Below are 16,020 nucleotides of genomic sequence, written 5' to 3' on the forward strand. Positions count from 1 at the left end.
GGGCTGCGAGCAGGGGGGGCTGGAGCTGCTGCACATGCAACACTCATCAAGAAAAGCTGCTGCTTAATGCCTGGAACACTGCAGGGCTTATCTGCATGTGTCTGTGGGTGGCTCTGCCCAGGTTACTCCCTCCCTCTGCACACCCCCACGAGCAGTAGGGCTCCAGCTGAAACCCGAATTCCACTGTCCAAGAACAGGACTCTGTGTGGTGGGTTTATTCTCCAGGACATGATGTTCCATGCTCTCCAGAGGGCTCTGGGTATCTGCTCTCCATTTGCTGCTTCTCCTGGGTGCTGCTGTGATGCCAGAGGCCTGAGCCTATGGTGTGTTCCCAGCTGCTGGCTTGTTCCCACACCTTGCTGGGGATGGTGGGCAGTGGCACGTGCAGGCACTGGTTTGCACACACACAGGTTGCTGGGCTTTCCCTGCTGTTCTCTGGTGTGCTGCAGGTAGGGAGAGCCTGGCTGCTCTGACTTCTCATGTACGTTGTGGTTTGGCTCATCCATGTCAGGCTGCATCGTGTGTCCAGCAGCTGCCTGCCCAGGGATGGCTCAGGGTGCTGGAGGGGACGGGGGGTGTGTCCAGGGCTGGGCTCCCTGGGATCAACCAGCCAGGGATCTCCTGGAGAGAGGCCAGAGGAGGGACAGAGATGCTGAAGGGGCTGGAGCATCTCCCCTGGGAGGAAAGGCTGAGGGAGCTGGGGCTGTTCAGCCTGGAGAGAAGAGCCTGAGAGGGGATCTGATCACTGGGGATCAAGAGCTGAAGGGTGGGAGCCAGGGGGCCATGGGCAGCCTCTGCTCAGTGTCTGTGGGGACAGGACAAGGGGCGATGGGCTCAAGTTGGAGCCCAGGGAGTTCCCCCCAATGTGGGGAAGAACTTCTTGCTGGTGAGGGTGAGGGAGCCCTGGGACAGGCTGCCCAGGGGGTGTGGAGTCTCCTTGTCTGGAGAGATCCCAGCCCCTGTCCTAGGGACCCTGCTTGGGCAGGGGTGGGACCCCATGGGCTCTGGGGGGCCCTTCAGCCCCTGTGAGTCTGTGATTCTGCTGTGGGGAGGCAGCAGTTGTGCCCTGGGGATAGCAATGGGCTGAAAGACAAGGGGGTGGGTGTTGACATGACACTGAATGAGAGATGTGATGAGATGTGGTGTGGAGTGGGAGGCCGGAGGCAAGAGCCCCGGTGCCTCTGGGAGGTCGGGCAAGATGGGGCTGGCAGTGTGAGTCTGAAGTTCAGCTGCCCCATCCCTGCAGCCTGAGCCTGGTGCTGGGAAGTGCAGCTCACCAAGGCAGGAGATGAGAGCAGACACCTCCCTGCAGCGAGGGGTGTGGGTTCATCCCGAAGCTGCCTTTGTGCATCTTCCTGGCAGCTGTGGGTGGTTTGGAGGTGCTGAAGGGGGATGGAGCAGCTGCTGGGACTCGTGGGGTTTGAGCCCTGGGCTTTGGGAAGGTGGCTGTGGCTGTTTGCTGCTGGAGAAAGCCCAGCCTGCTGCTCCTCTGTGCTCCCCGTGTGCCGGAGGGAGCGATGCTGGGAGCAGCTGGTGCTCCTCCTGGACACAGCTCCTGTCAGACACAGAGGACAGTGGGGTGCTGGGGGGCAATGAGGACCCTGCCAGGTGCTGGTCACCCTTTCTTCAGGCTGCTGCTGAGAGAGGAGCCACAGACACTGACTGTGGCAGTGGGCTGAGAGGATGAGAAGCCACGGCGAGGTCAGGACAGAGCCGGTGTTCCAGGCACCACAGGAACGTGGTAGTGCACTGGGAGTTCAGCAAGGCTCTGGGTCGAGTTTGGGCTTCACACCTGGGCCTGGCTGTGTCTGCTGGTGTTCCCCTCTCAGCCCTCTCTGTCCAGCCCTGGTTGGGAGGCTGCCATGAGGTCCCCCCGCAGCCTTCCCTGCTCCAGGCTGACCCGGCTCCCCCAGCCTCTCTCGGCAGGGGACTGAAGCCTGAGCGCTCCTGCTGCTGCTGAGCTGGGTGGGTCCCGTCTGCAGGAGGGGAGCCCAGTGGAACCTGCAGGTAGTTCAGCCTGTCTCCTCCACCCTCTGCTTGACTCTTCCTCTCCAGCTGGCTTCAGTCTGACTGTCCCATCCCTCCCTCCAGCCCCAACCCTGTCGTCCTGTGCCGTGTCCCTCCTTTGCAGCCTTTCCCTGCCCCCTGCCCCCCCCCTCCTGTGCCTGATCCGCGCTGGCGGCTGCACCCAGCAGCTGAAATCAGCTGTTGGGACGGGAACTATTTATACTGGGTGAGTCAGACCTGGGCTGGGGCCGGGGGAGCTGCAGCCCAGGAGCTACCTGCAGAGGACAAGAGGCTCTGGAGTAGACAAGCAGCTGCAGACAGGGCTCAGCTCTGCCCTGCTCGAGCCCGTGATGGACCGCAGCTTCTCCCCCAGCTCGGCCAGCCCGCGCTCGCCGCAGCTGCCCCGGGGGGAGCCGGGCCGGGGTTGCGGGTCGCGGTGCCGGCACAGCCCCAGCCCCGGCCCCAGCCCGGGCGGCCGCAGCAGCCGCCTGGAGCCGCTGGAGTGCCGGGACCTGCTGGTGCAGAACGCGCTCTTCACCGGGGACCTGGAGCTGCTGCGCAAGTACTTCACCCGCAGCGCGGCCGTCAACCTCCTCATCGAGACCCGCGGCGACGAGCTGCGCTGGACCAGCAGGAAGCGGGGTGGGTGTCCAGGGCTGGGGCGCGGGGCGGGAGGTGCGCAGGATGGAGCCCAGGAAGAGCACGGGGGGGGAATCCCCAGGGGTGGAAGCTGAGGGGAGCAGAGGAACAGGAGGGGAATGGGCTTGTTGAAGGGCAGAGACTGGCAGGACAAGGGGCTGGAGTGGAGCTGGAGGAGGGAAGGGGGAGAGGAGAGACTGGGGGGAAGTTCTGTGCAGAGAGAGAACACGTTGGCTTGGCCACAGGTCGGTCCCATGTCCCACACTCCCCCTCTGCCTCCTCTGATTTGAGAGCTGCTGCCCCTTCTTCCAGCTGTGCTTCTGCCTTCCAGAGCCAGCCAGGGGTGGAAGCTGGAGCCCAGAAAGCGCACAGGTACCGGAGGGAGGAATCCCCAGGGGTGGAAGCGGGGAGGGGTGTGGGGAGATTGGCTTCTGGGGGAAGGAGGAGGGTTCTGTAGCTGTAGAACAAACGGTAGTGGACTCGTTGAAGGTGGCCAGAGACAGATCTACTGGGAAATGGTGAGGATAAGGGCTATGGGAGGGCTGCTGGAAGGCAATGTCACCAGGACTGTCCTGACAGAGGCTGCTGGGATAGAAGTGAAATGTGTCCCAGCAGTGCCCTTCGTGCAGAGCGTGCCTGTGTCCTGGGGAAGAGCCATGGCTGTGCTTCAGCAGCTGCCTGGGGATCAACCCACCACTGCTCTGTGTCTGCCTGTTCCTGATGGTGAAGGGTGGGTGCCAAGCGGCACTGGGACCCCTGCTCCAAGCGCTGCCTTTGGAAGCTGCAGGGGGGATGTGGGAGTTTGCAGGGACCAGCTGGGAGGGAGCTTTGCTCCAGAACAAAATCTTCTGGTGTTCTGTGGGGTTGGTGCCCTGTAAGCTGCTCTGTGAGACAGGCTGGGCAAGGGGAGTGGAAACTTCATCTGCCAGAGATGGTGGAAACAAGCTGGTCCTGAGACAGGAGGTAGGAGCTGGTCATCCTTGGTGTTTCCTCCCTTCTGTACACCTCCCTGTACCTTGCCCAGGTAGGTTTTGGGGCTGTTAGATGTGCTTCCACACTCTCTGGTCTGTTTTGCTTCCCTTCTCATCAGCATCAGCTGTGATTTCTCAGTAAGCTATGTAGCCAGTGTGCTCACAGGTGAGGTGTCCGTGGTGACCTGGAAGCCTGGGTGCCCTTGCTGCTCTTGGGCTGGTGTGAGCAGACTCCTGGCACTTAACGTGGGGAATGTCAGGCGTGGAGGGGCTGTAACTGCACCACTGCTCCACAGACGGTTGGTGGCAAAAGCCCCTGTGCCAGAATGGGGGGGCTGCTGCTGAAGGCCACTTTCCCAGGGGTGTGGGTTAGAATCCTTAGGAGACTCCCAGAACGACACCCCCTTTGTTTGCTTGTCCCTCAGTCCTTACCCAGAGGTTCTCAACTGTGTTGTCACCAACTGACAGCTCGGTGCAGCCAGCCCCACCCCCCATTGCCCCCACCTCCCCTGCCCTGCCTGTCTCTTCTGCAGAGCCTGTTCCCATCCATCAGCACACACCAGTCCCAGGCCTCTTCCCACCAGGTTTGGCTGGAGCCAGGGATGTCACTCCTCTGGGACTGAGCCAGGACTCCCAGCTCTGCTTGTTCCTCATGCTCTGTGCCTGGGTGTAGGAGCACTTCAGATGTGCTTGGAGGTGCCCTGCACCTCCTGGAGCAGACCTGAGGAACCCACACGGTGTCTCTGACTGTAGCACACCATCACAGAGTCACCAGGGGTTGGAAAGGCCCCCCCAGAGCCCATGGGGTCCCACCCCTGCCCAAGCAGGGTCCCCAGGACAGGGGCTGGGATCTCTCCAGAGAAGGAGACTCCACACCCCCTGGGCAGCCTGTCCCAGGGCTCCCTCACCCTCACTGGCAAGAAGTTCTTCCCCACATTGGGGGGAACTCCCTGGGCTCCAACTTGAGCCCATCGCCCCTTGTCCTGTCCCCACAGACCCTGAGCAGAGGCTGCCCATGGCCCCCTGGCTCCCACCCTTCAGCTCTTGAGAACCAGTGATCAGATCCCCTCTCAGGCTCTTCTCTGCAGGCTGAACAGCCCCAGCTCCCTCAGCCTTTCCTCCCAGGGGAGATGCTCCAGGCCCTTCAGCATCTCTGTCCCTCCTCTGGCCTCTCTCCAGCAGATCCCTGGCTGGTTGATCCCAGGGAGCCCAGAGCTGGACACAACACTCCATGCCGTCCCCCTACTCCATCACCAGCAGCTGCCCCCTGCTCTCTTTTAGCTACCCTGGTTTTACCCCCTTCAGTTTAAAGCCCTCTCCACCAGCCCTGCCCATTCCCAGTCTGGGATCCTTGTGCCCCTTGGGACAGGGGGACCCCATCTGCCACCAGCGCTCCCGATGCCGAATAAACCACCCCGTGACCAAAACACCCAGAGGTCCCCTGAGCCCCCAGCTGCCCCGCTGTGTCCTCCTGCTCCCCTCCTCCTGCAGCCCAGCACACAGATGGGTGAAGCTTCACTGTACCTGGGTGTTTGGTGGGGATCCACATCAGCAAGAGACAGGCAGGGTGGGCTTGCTGCTGCTGCTGGGCAGTGAAGATCGTTACTGAGCTCTGAGGTTTGTGGCACCCAGGGTTGAATTGTTGCAGTCTCCTGAAGTGCAAAAATACAAGAAATCATTGCCCTTTGTGAGGCTGAGGCCACTTGTCAGGGAGATACTCATTGCCCAGGTTAAAGCCTGTCTGTGTGCTGGGCTGACAGACACCTGAGCAGCAAGCGGGTCTGCTTGGAAAGGAACCAGCAGCTGGTGTAAAACGGCCTCACTCAGAAATTGCTCTTGCCACCAACGGCCCAAGATGCCAAAACCCAGCCCAGTAAGATAATTAATCAAGCACAGACCACAACTGTAACGTGAGACTTGTGGGAGGCTGCAGAACAGCAGTGGAAAGGGAAGCCTGGGGCTGCCTGAGGCTGTGGTGATGGATCTCACTGGCCTCCAGAGACTGTTTCCTAAACCCACCCATCTGAAAAGCAGATTCTACTGACCTGGGCTTTCCCAAGCCACCCCCAGTGATGTTTTGAGAAGCCCAGAGGGACTGTAAATCCTATGGAGTTATGACAGGAACTCTCACAGCCTTCTGCCTCCCTGGGGTTGGGAACCTCGGGCTCTCATGGGGCACCCACTAACACCCTGGGGAGGCACAGAGGCTCCCGTCAGGTAAGAGACCCTGCCAAGAGCTGCTGAGTTCTTCCCCTTTCATGCACTGACTCTTAGCTCAGCACAGCAGAGAGGCCCTGCACGGGCACAGGGTGCTGAAGGAGCGGACAAACAGCAGGGGAATCAGCTTGTTAGAGGGCAGAGAGTGGCAGGACAAGGGGCTGGAGTGAAGCTGGAGGGGGGAAGGCTGAGAGGAGAGACTGGGGGGAAGGTCTGTGCAGAGAGAGTGGGGAGGGGCTGGAAGGGGCTGCCCAGAGAGGGGGTGGGTGCCCCGTCCCTGGGGGTGTTCCAGGCCAGGTTGGCTGGGGCCCTGGGCAACCTTGTGTAGCTCCAGGCTGGAGGTTGGTGTCCCTGCCTGTGGCAGGGGGTTGGAGCTCTGGGACCCTTGGGGTCCCTCCCAGCCCAGCCCACTCTCTGAAAAGGTCTAAGGGATAATGACCTTCGCGGTCGTTACTCTGTGGGTGATGCTCTGGTTCCCAGTTTGGGGCCTGTCTGCACCTGCCCTTTGGCTTTGAGCTCTGATTAAAAAGAGCTTTCCCGTGGCTGGTTCAAACACCTGTCTGGTGCTGGGGGCCTGGGGGGAACTGGCACTGGGGACTGGGGTGCTGGAGGTGTGGAGGGGCCGAGGGCTGGGCAGGGGAGTGTGGCGGCTCTGGGCAGCAGCTGGGTGAGCGTGTTGGGCGTGGAAACACCTCCGTGTTCCCTTAGTGAGGCCCTGGCTCCGTGTCTGCTCTCCCTCCACGGGCTGCAGAGGTGCTGCTGCCCGAGAGGAGTGTCCTTGTCTCTTGGCCCCGGTGTTGGGTCACGGGGCTGCCCAGAATAGAAGAGCAGAGACCTGAGCCGGGCGCAGCTGGGGCCGAGCAGCCACGCGACACGGGCTGTCTCCCCACGCAGCACCGCGGGGCAGCCGGAGCGCAGGGCGCTGGGGGGCTGCACCCTGGGGCGCAGAGCCCAGCCGGTGGGCCAGCAGCAGGCCCTGCCCCAGCTCGGGGTGCCAGGCCATGGGCAGCCTCACAGCCGGCGGAGCCCAGCGGCCGGAGCCCATCTGCACGAGGAAGGCGGTTGGCGCTGCCCAGCTCTACTGGCAGGCCCTGCTGGCCGGGGATCAGGGGCTGCTGGCCCAGATCCTCAGCGACCCCCGGAACGGCCTGAGTCCTGGTGCTGTCTTTGACACCAGCGACCTGGAGGAGTGGAAAAACTACCGCTTCAACATCCGCCGGCTGAGTACGGGACTGGGCAGGGGCGGGACGGGGGCCCTGGGGGCACTGGGCAGGGGCGGGACAGGGGCTCAGGCACTGGGCAGGGGTGGGACAGGGGCACTGGGGGCACTGGGCAGGGGTGGGACAGGGGCTCAGGCACTGGGGGCAGTGGGCAGGCAGGGCTGGGACAGGGGCCCTGGGGGCACTGGGCAGGGCTGGGACAGGGGCACTGGGGGCACTGGGCAGGGCTGGGACAGGGGCACTGGGGGCACTGGGCAGGCAGGGGTGGGTCAGGGGCTCACTCCTGCTCAGGCACTGCCATTGCTTAATCGTGTGTGGTGGGTGCAGTTTGGGGTACGGAGGAGTGGGGATGGAGGGAGAGCACTGGGATGTGGTTGGGTTCCCTGTGCTGCTTGTGGGAGGCTGTGCATGTGTCTGGGAGCGTGAGGTGCATCTGGATACCTGTCCCTTCTAGCAGGGGTTGTGAAACGGGTTGGGGTCTCCCATGGGGACACCAGGAGTCCATCTCCAGGCTGAGCTCCTGCAGCCAGCCCCGTACCTGGCTCCATGTGCCTCTTCTGTGCTGGGCTGATGGTTCTCTCTGGGGCTTGTGTGGGCAGGGAAACCTCACAGCCCTGCACTAGGGCCTTGAGATGGTTCAGTCTGAGGTGCAGCAGCTGCAAGAAGCACGTAGTGCTGAACACATGGAGAAGTTTGGGATCTGGAGCTCCTGCCCAGCCTGGATGGGCAGCAGGAAGCAGGATTTTAAGGAGCCTTTTCCCATAATAGCTGCAGGCTGTGTGCCAGGAGACTGCACCAGCTCAGCAGCAGCTCCAGCTGGGTCAGCATCTTTGAGGGCTGGCAGGTTGCAGCCCCTTGCTCTCCCCTAGGGCCTAGATCCCCATCTCTGCTGAAGCTTGTTTGTCTGCACCGTGCTCTGGGCCTGTTGAATCTCCCATGTGTGGCAGGCTGCTTCAGCACCTCTTCCTTTAACTTCCCAGCTCCTGGTAGTTGCAGTGCTTGGTGTGTGCTCCTGCCAGCACCCTTGCTGCCAGCACCCTTGCTGCCTTCAGCCATGCCCCTGCCCCAGCAGAACTCCTGCACCCCATGATGGACCTGGAGGTGGGAAGTGTGTGTGCTGGGAGCAGCCTCTGCCCCAACGCTCCGGCTCCTCTGAGCCCCCTCAGTGAGGCAGCGCAGGCCCAGACACCCCCAGATCATAGAATCCCAGCCTGGTCTGGGCTGGGAGGGACCCCAAGGGTCCCAGAGCTCCAACCCCCTGCCACGGGCAGGGACACCAACCTCCAGGCCTGGAGCTGCACAAGGTTGCCCAGGGCCCCATCCAACCTGGCCTTGAACACCCCCAGGGACGGGGCACCCACCCCCTCTCTGGGCAGCCCCTTCCAGCCCCTCCCCACTCTCTCTGCACAGAACTTCCCCCCAGTCTCTCCTCTCCCCCTTCCCTCCTCCAGCTTCACTCCAGCCCCTTGTCCTGCCAGTCTCTGCCCTTCCCAAGAGCTGATTCCCCTCCTGTTCCTGGGGTCCCTTCAGGGACGGGGAGGCTGCACTGAGGTCCCCCCACAGCCTTCTCTTCTCCAGGCTGACCCAGCCCAGCTCCCTCAGCCTCTCTCCCTAGGGGAGCTGCTCCAGCCCCCTGAGCATCCCCGGGGCTCCTCTGACCCCTCTCCAACAGCCCCACATCCTCCTCGTGTTGGGCCCCAGCTCTGGACACAGGACTCAGCTGGGGCCTCACAGGGCAGAGCAGAGAGGGACAAAGGCAGGACCTTGTGGAGAAGGGATGGGCAGGGAGCAGCAGTCCCTGGCCAGGAGCCTCAGGGGAGGGTGTGTGTCGGGTGCCCCGAGGGAAGGGGTGTCTCGCCCCCGCTTCGGTGCGCTGTGGCTGGGTGCAGCCCCCTGAGCCCTCTCCTCTCTGTCCCTGCAGGACTCTGGTCTCTGAGCTACGAGCAGGAGCTCACCACGCCGCTGCACATCACGGCCAGCCGGGGCTACGCAGAGTGCCTGGGGCTGCTGCTGGGCAGGGGGGCTGCTGTCGACTTCGCGCCGGGGGGCAAGACGGCGCTGCACGAGGCCTGCGCGGCCGCCAGCCCCCCCTGCGTGCGCCTGCTGCTCCGCGCCGGCGCAGACCCCGAGGCTGTCTCTGAGAGCGGCCACAGGCCCCTGCACCTCTGCAAGAGCCAGGACTCCATCGAGTGAGTGCTCCTTGGGGGCACGGCCCCCTCCCTGCCGTGCCCCCCTCCCCTTCAAGCCCCATCCGCCGTGGGAGGGGGTCCCTACTCATGCCCGCTGCTGGTTGCAGTGGTGGCTGCTGAACGGGGTGTCCCTACTGCCTGTTCCTGGGCCAGGGCCACCTCCAACATCCACCAGATGCTGGTGCAGATGCTGGTGCAGCAGAGCTGGGTGGTGCTGCTGCCTCGCTACCTGCCAGCAACCCAGAGCCCGCGGCTCGCAGGGCAGAGCTCAGGGCGTGCAGACGGGGTGTGAGCAGGCTCTGGGGGTGGGGATGCTTTGTTATTGATCCATGGAGTGTTAATGAGGATTGGAAGGAAGGGTTAGATTAGATATTAGGGGGAAGTTCTGTGCAGAGAGAGTGGTGAGGGGCTGGAAGGGGCTGCCCAGAGAGGGGGTGGGTGCCCCGTCCCTGGGGGTGTTCCAGGCCAGGTTGGCTGGGGCCCTGGGCACCCTTGTGTAGCTCCAGGCCTGGAGGTTGGTGTCCCTGCCTGTGGCAGGGGGTTGGAGCTCTGGGACCCTTGGGGTCCCTCCCAGCCCAGCCCAGTCTGGGGTTCTATGATTCTGTGATTCTACACTTGGGATGATGGTCTCTCTGCTCTGGGACATGGGGGCAGGGATTTTGGGGCTCTTGGGGAAAAATGAAACCCAGCAGGACGGGAGGTAGGGCAGGAGCTGGAGAGGAGCCTGTCACCGAGTCCTCTTGGCCACCCAGGTGTGCCCAGCAGCTGCTGCAGCGCGGCGCCAGCGTGAACAGTCGGACGGAGGAAGAGGGTGACACAGCCCTGCACGTGGCAGCACGGCTCGGCCTGGCAGCCCACGTCCAGCTGCTGCTGCGCCACGGGGCAGAGCTGGAGGCGCAGAACCAGGAGGGACAGACCCCCCTGATCGCTGCCTGTGCGCAGCCCCATGCGCCCCAGGACGCCGGCCGCTACTACCGGGTGTGCCAGCTGCTGCTGGAGAGCGGGGCCAGCGCCAACGCGGCGGACGGCGAGCGCCAGACCCCGCTGCACCTGGCCTGCAGGAACGCCAACGCCGCGGTGGCAGAGCTGCTGCTGGCCCGCGGGGCCCACGTCAACACCGTGAACTACGGCGGCAACACGGCGCTGCACAGCATCCTGCAGGCAGCTGCCTACAAGCCGGAGCACCAGCCCGAGCTGGTGGTGCGCGTCCTGCTCAACTACGGAGCCGTCCGCGTCTGGCCCGGCTCCCTGCTCAAGGTGGGGGGCTCCCAGCTCTTGGGAGGGGGGGATGAGCATCCCCAGGGAGAGCAAGGGGGGCTCTGGCACAGCTGCGCTTGGGCCGGGCCAGCTTCTGTCCTGCCTGCTGCTCCCTGGGGCTGGGGAGTGGGTTTTGCTTGTGAGGGGTCCCCTGAAGTTTCCTGCTCTGGTGTGTTGGGTCCAGCCCTGTTCAACACCTTTATCAGTGACCTGGGTGAAGGGATGGGATGTTCCCTCAGTGGGTTTGGGGGGGACACTGAGCTGGGGGAAGTCTTGATCTGCCTGAGGGTGGGGAGGCTCCTCAGAGGGACCTGACCAGGCTGGATCCATGGGCTGAGCCCAAGGGGATGAGGTTCAAGCAGGCCAAGGGCAGAGTCCTGCCCATGGGACACAACAACCCCCTGCAGCTCCAGGCTGGGGAGACTGTCTGGAGAGCTGTCAGGCAGAGCAGGACCTGGGGGTGCTGGGTGGCTGCAGGCTGCCCACGAGCCAGCAGTGTGCCCAGGGGCCAGGAAGGCCAAGGGCATCCTGGCTTGTGCCAGCAATAGTGTGGCCAGTGGGGCTGGGGAGGGGATTGTGCCCCTGGGCTGGGCACTGGGGAGGCTGCAGCTCCAGTGCTGGGTCCAGTTGTGGGCTCCTCAGCACCAGAAGGACATGGAGGTCCTGGAGCGAGTGCAGAGAAGGGCAACCAGGCTGGGGAAGGGGCTGGAGGGCAAATCCTCTGAGGAGCGGCTGAGGGAGCTGGGGGTGCTGAGCCTGGAGCAGAGGAGGCTGAGGGGAGCCCTTCTCCCCCCTGCCCTGCCCTGCCCTGCCCTGCCCTGGCAGGAGGGTGCAGAGAGGTGGGCGATGGTCTCTGCAGCCAGGGGCCAGGAGCTGGGAGGAGGGGCAATGGGCTCAAGCTGCCCCAGGGCAGGGTCAGCTCAGCTGGGAGGGCAAAGTTCTTCCCTGGCAGAGCTGTGGGGCTGTGGCACAGGCTGCCCAGGGAGGGGCTGAGTCCCCAGCCCTGGGGGTGTTGAACAGAGGGGAGATGAGGTGCTCAGGGAGCTGGGTCAGCTCAGGATGGGGATGGTTGGACTGGATGGGCTCAAAGGGCTTTTCCAGCCTGGGGACTCTGGGATCCTCTGTTGCCCTGTGGGACTTCCCTGCCTCTGTCTAGGCTGCATGGGCAGTACTCACCTACTTTCCATAATCTCTTGCCCCACAAGGGATTGGCCCTGTCCCTCCCAGGGTCTGTGCTTCCTCTCTGGGGCAATACCCTCCAGCTCACCCTGCCTCTGCCACACCAGCAAACAAAGGGTTAATTTCCTGTCTTAATTCCTGAGCAGTGCAATAATTACCCAGCCCGGAGATCAGCAGATTGCTCTCCCCTTTGGGAAAATACAGGAAAATCAACAATTAACACTAATTAATCTCCTATTAACGCCAGATAATGAGGATCACTGGTACAGCCGGAATAGGCTCTGACAGCTACTGCTGGCCTGGGCCACGGGGAGTGGGAGCCAAGTGCCAGGGGAGATCGGCCTCTGCGCAGCCCTGCGTGGGTGGGGTGAGCTCCACAGCCCACACTGGTGGTGGAAGATGCACCAGGGAGTTGCTTGCACCACCATGGACATGCAGAATCAGAGGATCACAGACTCACAGGGGTGGGAAGGGACCCCAGAGCCCAGGGGGTCCCACCCCTGCCCAAGCAGGGTCCCTAGGACAGGGGCTGGGATCTCTCCAGACAAGGAGACTCCACACCCCCTGGGCAGCCTGTCCCAGGGCTCCCTCACCCTCACCAGCAAGAAGTTCTTCCCCACATTGGGGGAACTCCCTGGGCTCCAACTTGAGCCCATCACCCTTTGTCCTGTCCCCACAGACACTGAGCAGAGGCTGCCCATGGCCCCTGGGTCCCACCCTTCAGCTCTTGAGAACCAGTGATCAGATCCCCTCTCAGGCTCTTCTCTGCAGGCTGAACAGCCCCAGCTCCCTCAGCCTTTCCTCCCAGGGGAGATGCTCCAGGCCCTTCAGCATCTCTGTCCCTCCTCTGGACTCTCTCCAGGAGATCCCTGGCTGGTTGATCCCAGGGAGCCCAGACCTGGACACACCCCCCGTCCCCTCCAGCACCCTGAGCCATCCCTGGGCAGGCAGCTGCTGGACACACGATGCAGCCTGACATGGATGAGCCAAACCACAACGTACATGAGAAGTCAGAGCAGCCAGGCTCTCCCTACCTGCAGCACACCAGAGAACTGCAGGGAAAGCCCAGCAACCTCTGTGTGTGTGTGTGTGTGTGCAAAGCTCTGTGAGCCCTGGGGTCCCTTCCAGCCCAGCCCAGTCTGCGATTCAGTGATCCTACGACGTGGAGTTGGCAGGGTGGGTTTTGAGCAGCTCCTTGGAGGCCAGGGTGGGGTTTGCAGGGCCCTGTTCACCTGCTGTGTCCCTGGGGCAGGTGCTGAGGTACTGCCACCCCTGCCCGCGCGTCCTGGAGGTCCTGATGAACAGCTACGACCGCGTGCGGGTCTCCCAGGCCTGGCTGGAAGCGGTGCCAGAGGAGGTGGTGCAGGTGAGGGGCGGCACCGTGCTGGCTGCACGGGGTGGCAGGGGGGCTTGGGGCTGGGGGGGGCCTGGGGCAGGGCAGAGCTGGGGCTGGGGGAGGTTTCTGAGGCACCGGGGGTGGAGCTGGGGGGTCGGGGGGGTGGATGCAGCAGCAGGTAAAGGGATGTCTGGTTCCACCTCTGCTCCTGGGTGGGAGCTTCAGCTTTACCTGCTGCTGGTCCTCTCGTGGCAGGGGGGGCTTGGGGCTGGGGGGAGCCCGGGGCAGGGCAGAGCTGAGGTGTGTGAGGCACTGGGGGTGGTGCTGGGGGGTCGGGGGGGGGGATGTGGTAACTGGGGCGAAGGGATGTCTGGTTCCACCTCTGCTCCTGGGTGGTGCCTCCAGCTCTGTCTGCTCCTGCCCCCTCTGCTCTCTCTAGAAGTACCCCCGTTTCTACGAGTCGCTCTTCTCCCTGGAGCACAGACCCCGCTCCCTGCAGCACCTGGCTCGCTGCGCGCTCAGGACCTTCCTGGAGGGCCGGCTGCTGCCGGTGCTGTCCCAGCTGCACCTGCCCAGGGCCCTGCACACGTACCTGCTGCTCGGCTTCCAGGACGTTCTCTACTAAGGGCTGAGGCCCCAGCTCCTGCCCTGCCCCTTCCCCAGCCCTGCAGCCTCCCAGCTAAGCCCTTCCCTCTGCTCCTACGAAGCCACCTCAGCCCTGTCGCTGTGTCCCTGTCCCAGCCAGCTTGGTGCTCTGCCATCCCATAATAACCAAGGTGAGCTCCAGGCTCACTAAGGAAAGCAAGACACAGGGAGTAGGGGATGTTGTGGGACAAGTGTCAGGTGTTGCACTTGGGCTGGAGGAACCCCAGACACAGACTGGGAGAAGAGCTGCTGGGGAGCAGCCCTGGGAGAAGGACCTGGGGGTTCTGCTGGGGGAGAAACTCCCCCTGAGCAGCAGAGGCTCCTGCAGCTGGGAAGGGCGATGGGATCCTGGGCTCCATCAGCAGAGGGGGGGCAGCAGGGACAGGGAGGGGATTGTCCCTCTCTGCTCTGCCCTCCCCAGCTGGAGTCCTGTGTCCAGAGCTGGGGCCCAACACAAGGAAGATGTGGGGCTGTTGGAGAGGGGTCAGAGGAGCCCCGGGGATGCTCAGGGGGCTGGAGCAGCTCCCCATGGAGAGAGGCTGAGGGAGCTGGGCTGGGTCAGCCTGGAGAAGAGAAGGCTGTGGGGGGACCTCAGTGCAGCCTCCCCGTCCCTGAAGGGACCCCAGGAACAGGAGGGGAATCAGCTCTTGGGAAGGGCAGAGACTGGCAGGACAAGGGGCTGGAGTGAAGCTGGAGGAGGGAAGGGGGAGAGGAGAGACTGGGGGGAAGTTCTGTGCAGAGAGAGTGGTGAGGGGCTGGAAGGGGCTGCCCAGAGAGGGGGTGGGTGCCCCGTCCCTGGGGGTGTTCCAGGCCAGGTTGGCTGGGGCCCTGGGCACCCGTGTGTAGCTCCAGGCTGGAGGTTGGTGTCCCTGCCTGTGGCAGGGGGTTGGGGCTCTGGGACCCCTGGGGTCCCTCCCAGCCCAGCCCAGGCTGGGGTTCTGGGATCCTGTGATTCCAGCAAGGCTGAGTTCTGGGCCCTGGGCTTGGGTCACACCAGCCCCCGCTGGGGACAGAGCGGCTGGAGAGCTGCCCAGAAGAAAAGGACCTGGGGTGTTGGGTGACAGTCGGCTGGACATGAGCCAGCAGCGTGTCTGGGGGCTGAGAAAGCCAACAGCATCCTGGGCTGTGCCAGCAGTGGAGTGGTCAGCAGGGCTGGGGCAGGGAGTGTTCCCTGGCCTGGGCACTGAGGGTGCTGCCCGTGGGTCAGGGCCACTGACAGAGCAGCTGCTCAGAGTGGCTGGAGAGCAGCCCTGAGGAGAAGGATGTGGGAGTGTCGGTGCACAAGAGGCTCAGCATGACCCAGCAATGTGTGTCTGCAGCCCAGAAAGCCAACCATGTCCTGGGCTGCAGCAAAAGAAGCAGGACCAGGACCCCACCTGCAGCGCTGCCTCCAGCCTGTGCCCAGGACAAGGAGGGGATGGAGCTGCTGGGGCGAGTCCAGGGCAGGCTGTGGAGATGGTCAGAGGGCTGGAGCAGCTCTCCTGTGGAGACAGACTCCTCTTCTCCCTAGTGACAGGACGAGGGGAACAGGCTCAAGTGGTGCAGGGGAGGTTTGGGTTCAATGTGAGGACACATCTCACCAGAAGGGTTGTCAGGGCTTGGCAGAGGCTGCCCAGGCTGGGCTGAGTCACCCTGTCCACAGGGATGTCCCAGCCCTCAGGGTGGGTTCGGCGGTGGGCTTGGCCAGGCTGGGTTCATGGCTGGACTGGAGCATCTTGAAGGCCTTTCCCAGCCCAAAGGATTCTTTGCCTCTCAAACCACCCCCTGCTTTGGCTGCTTCTCCATGATTGCTTGGGGTGTGCTTTGCACCAGCTGCTCTGTGGTCTCTTGGATACCCATGTGAACACATTTAGACCCTGGGATGACACTGGATTCCCCCCACCCCCAACCTTTCTCTTGGGTTCCCAAGTGTGCCATGATTTGTTAGAGGGAAATCAGTGTTTCAGTGGAGTCCTGAGTCAATTAAGTCCTCCTGGCTGCAAGGGATCCTCCTGCAGATTAGAACAATTGTTGCTTTAACTTTCTCTTCAGCATCTTTTTTAATTACTGAAGGAATTGGAAGTGTTTCATTAGTACTGGAAATAGGCACATTGTGCTTTGCTCCTTCAGACACAGAGCAGAACCATGGAGCTCCCTGTTTCCATGATGCAGAACCCCTGGTGACACAGAAACCCAGTGACTGCAGCTCTTTGGGGTCTCTGCTGCTGGGCACCCTGTGCTGGGGTGGGGGCTTGAGAAGGGAGCAGGAGAAGAGCCTGGGCTGGCAGGGATCCCTGGCAGGGGCAGCCTGGGGGTGCTGGCTGGACACACCACGGCTGCTCCGTGGAGTCCTGTGGGCACTGGGAGGCGACTGGCTCTGG

General features: G+C 63.2%; 1 protein-coding gene across 1 annotated transcript; it reads left to right on the forward strand.

The window, feature by feature from the left end:
• The first annotated feature begins 6,699 nt into the window (after positions 1-6,699).
• On the forward strand, positions 6,700-13,752 carry ASB10 (ankyrin repeat and SOCS box containing 10). The gene is made up of 5 exons (XM_084260122.1): positions 6,700-7,058; positions 8,976-9,243; positions 9,996-10,500; positions 12,932-13,045; positions 13,455-13,752. The coding sequence occupies exons 1-5, from the start codon at positions 6,836-6,838 to the stop codon at positions 13,638-13,640; spliced, it is 1,296 nt and encodes a 431-aa protein (XP_084116248.1). The 5' UTR covers positions 6,700-6,835; the 3' UTR covers positions 13,641-13,752.
• The last annotated feature ends 2,268 nt before the right edge of the window (positions 13,753-16,020 follow it).

This window comes from Gallinula chloropus, assembly GCF_964237585.1.
Source record: "Gallinula chloropus genome assembly, chromosome: 2".
Lineage (NCBI taxonomy): Eukaryota > Metazoa > Chordata > Aves > Gruiformes > Rallidae > Gallinula > Gallinula chloropus.

What these genes read in the sequence shown, in the direction of transcription:
- ASB10 (XM_084260122.1), top strand. Translation starts at nt 6,836, where the DNA reads ATGGGCAGCCTCACAGCCGGCGGAGCCCAGCGGCCGGAGCCCATCTGC. An exon ending in CTTCAACATCCGCCGGCTGA is followed by an intron (nt 7,059 to 8,975) that starts GTACGGGACTGG and finishes CTGTCCCTGCAG; the next exon opens with GACTCTGGTCTCTGAGCTAC. An exon ending in AAGAGCCAGGACTCCATCGA is followed by an intron (nt 9,244 to 9,995) that starts GTGAGTGCTCCT and finishes TTGGCCACCCAG; the next exon opens with GTGTGCCCAGCAGCTGCTGC.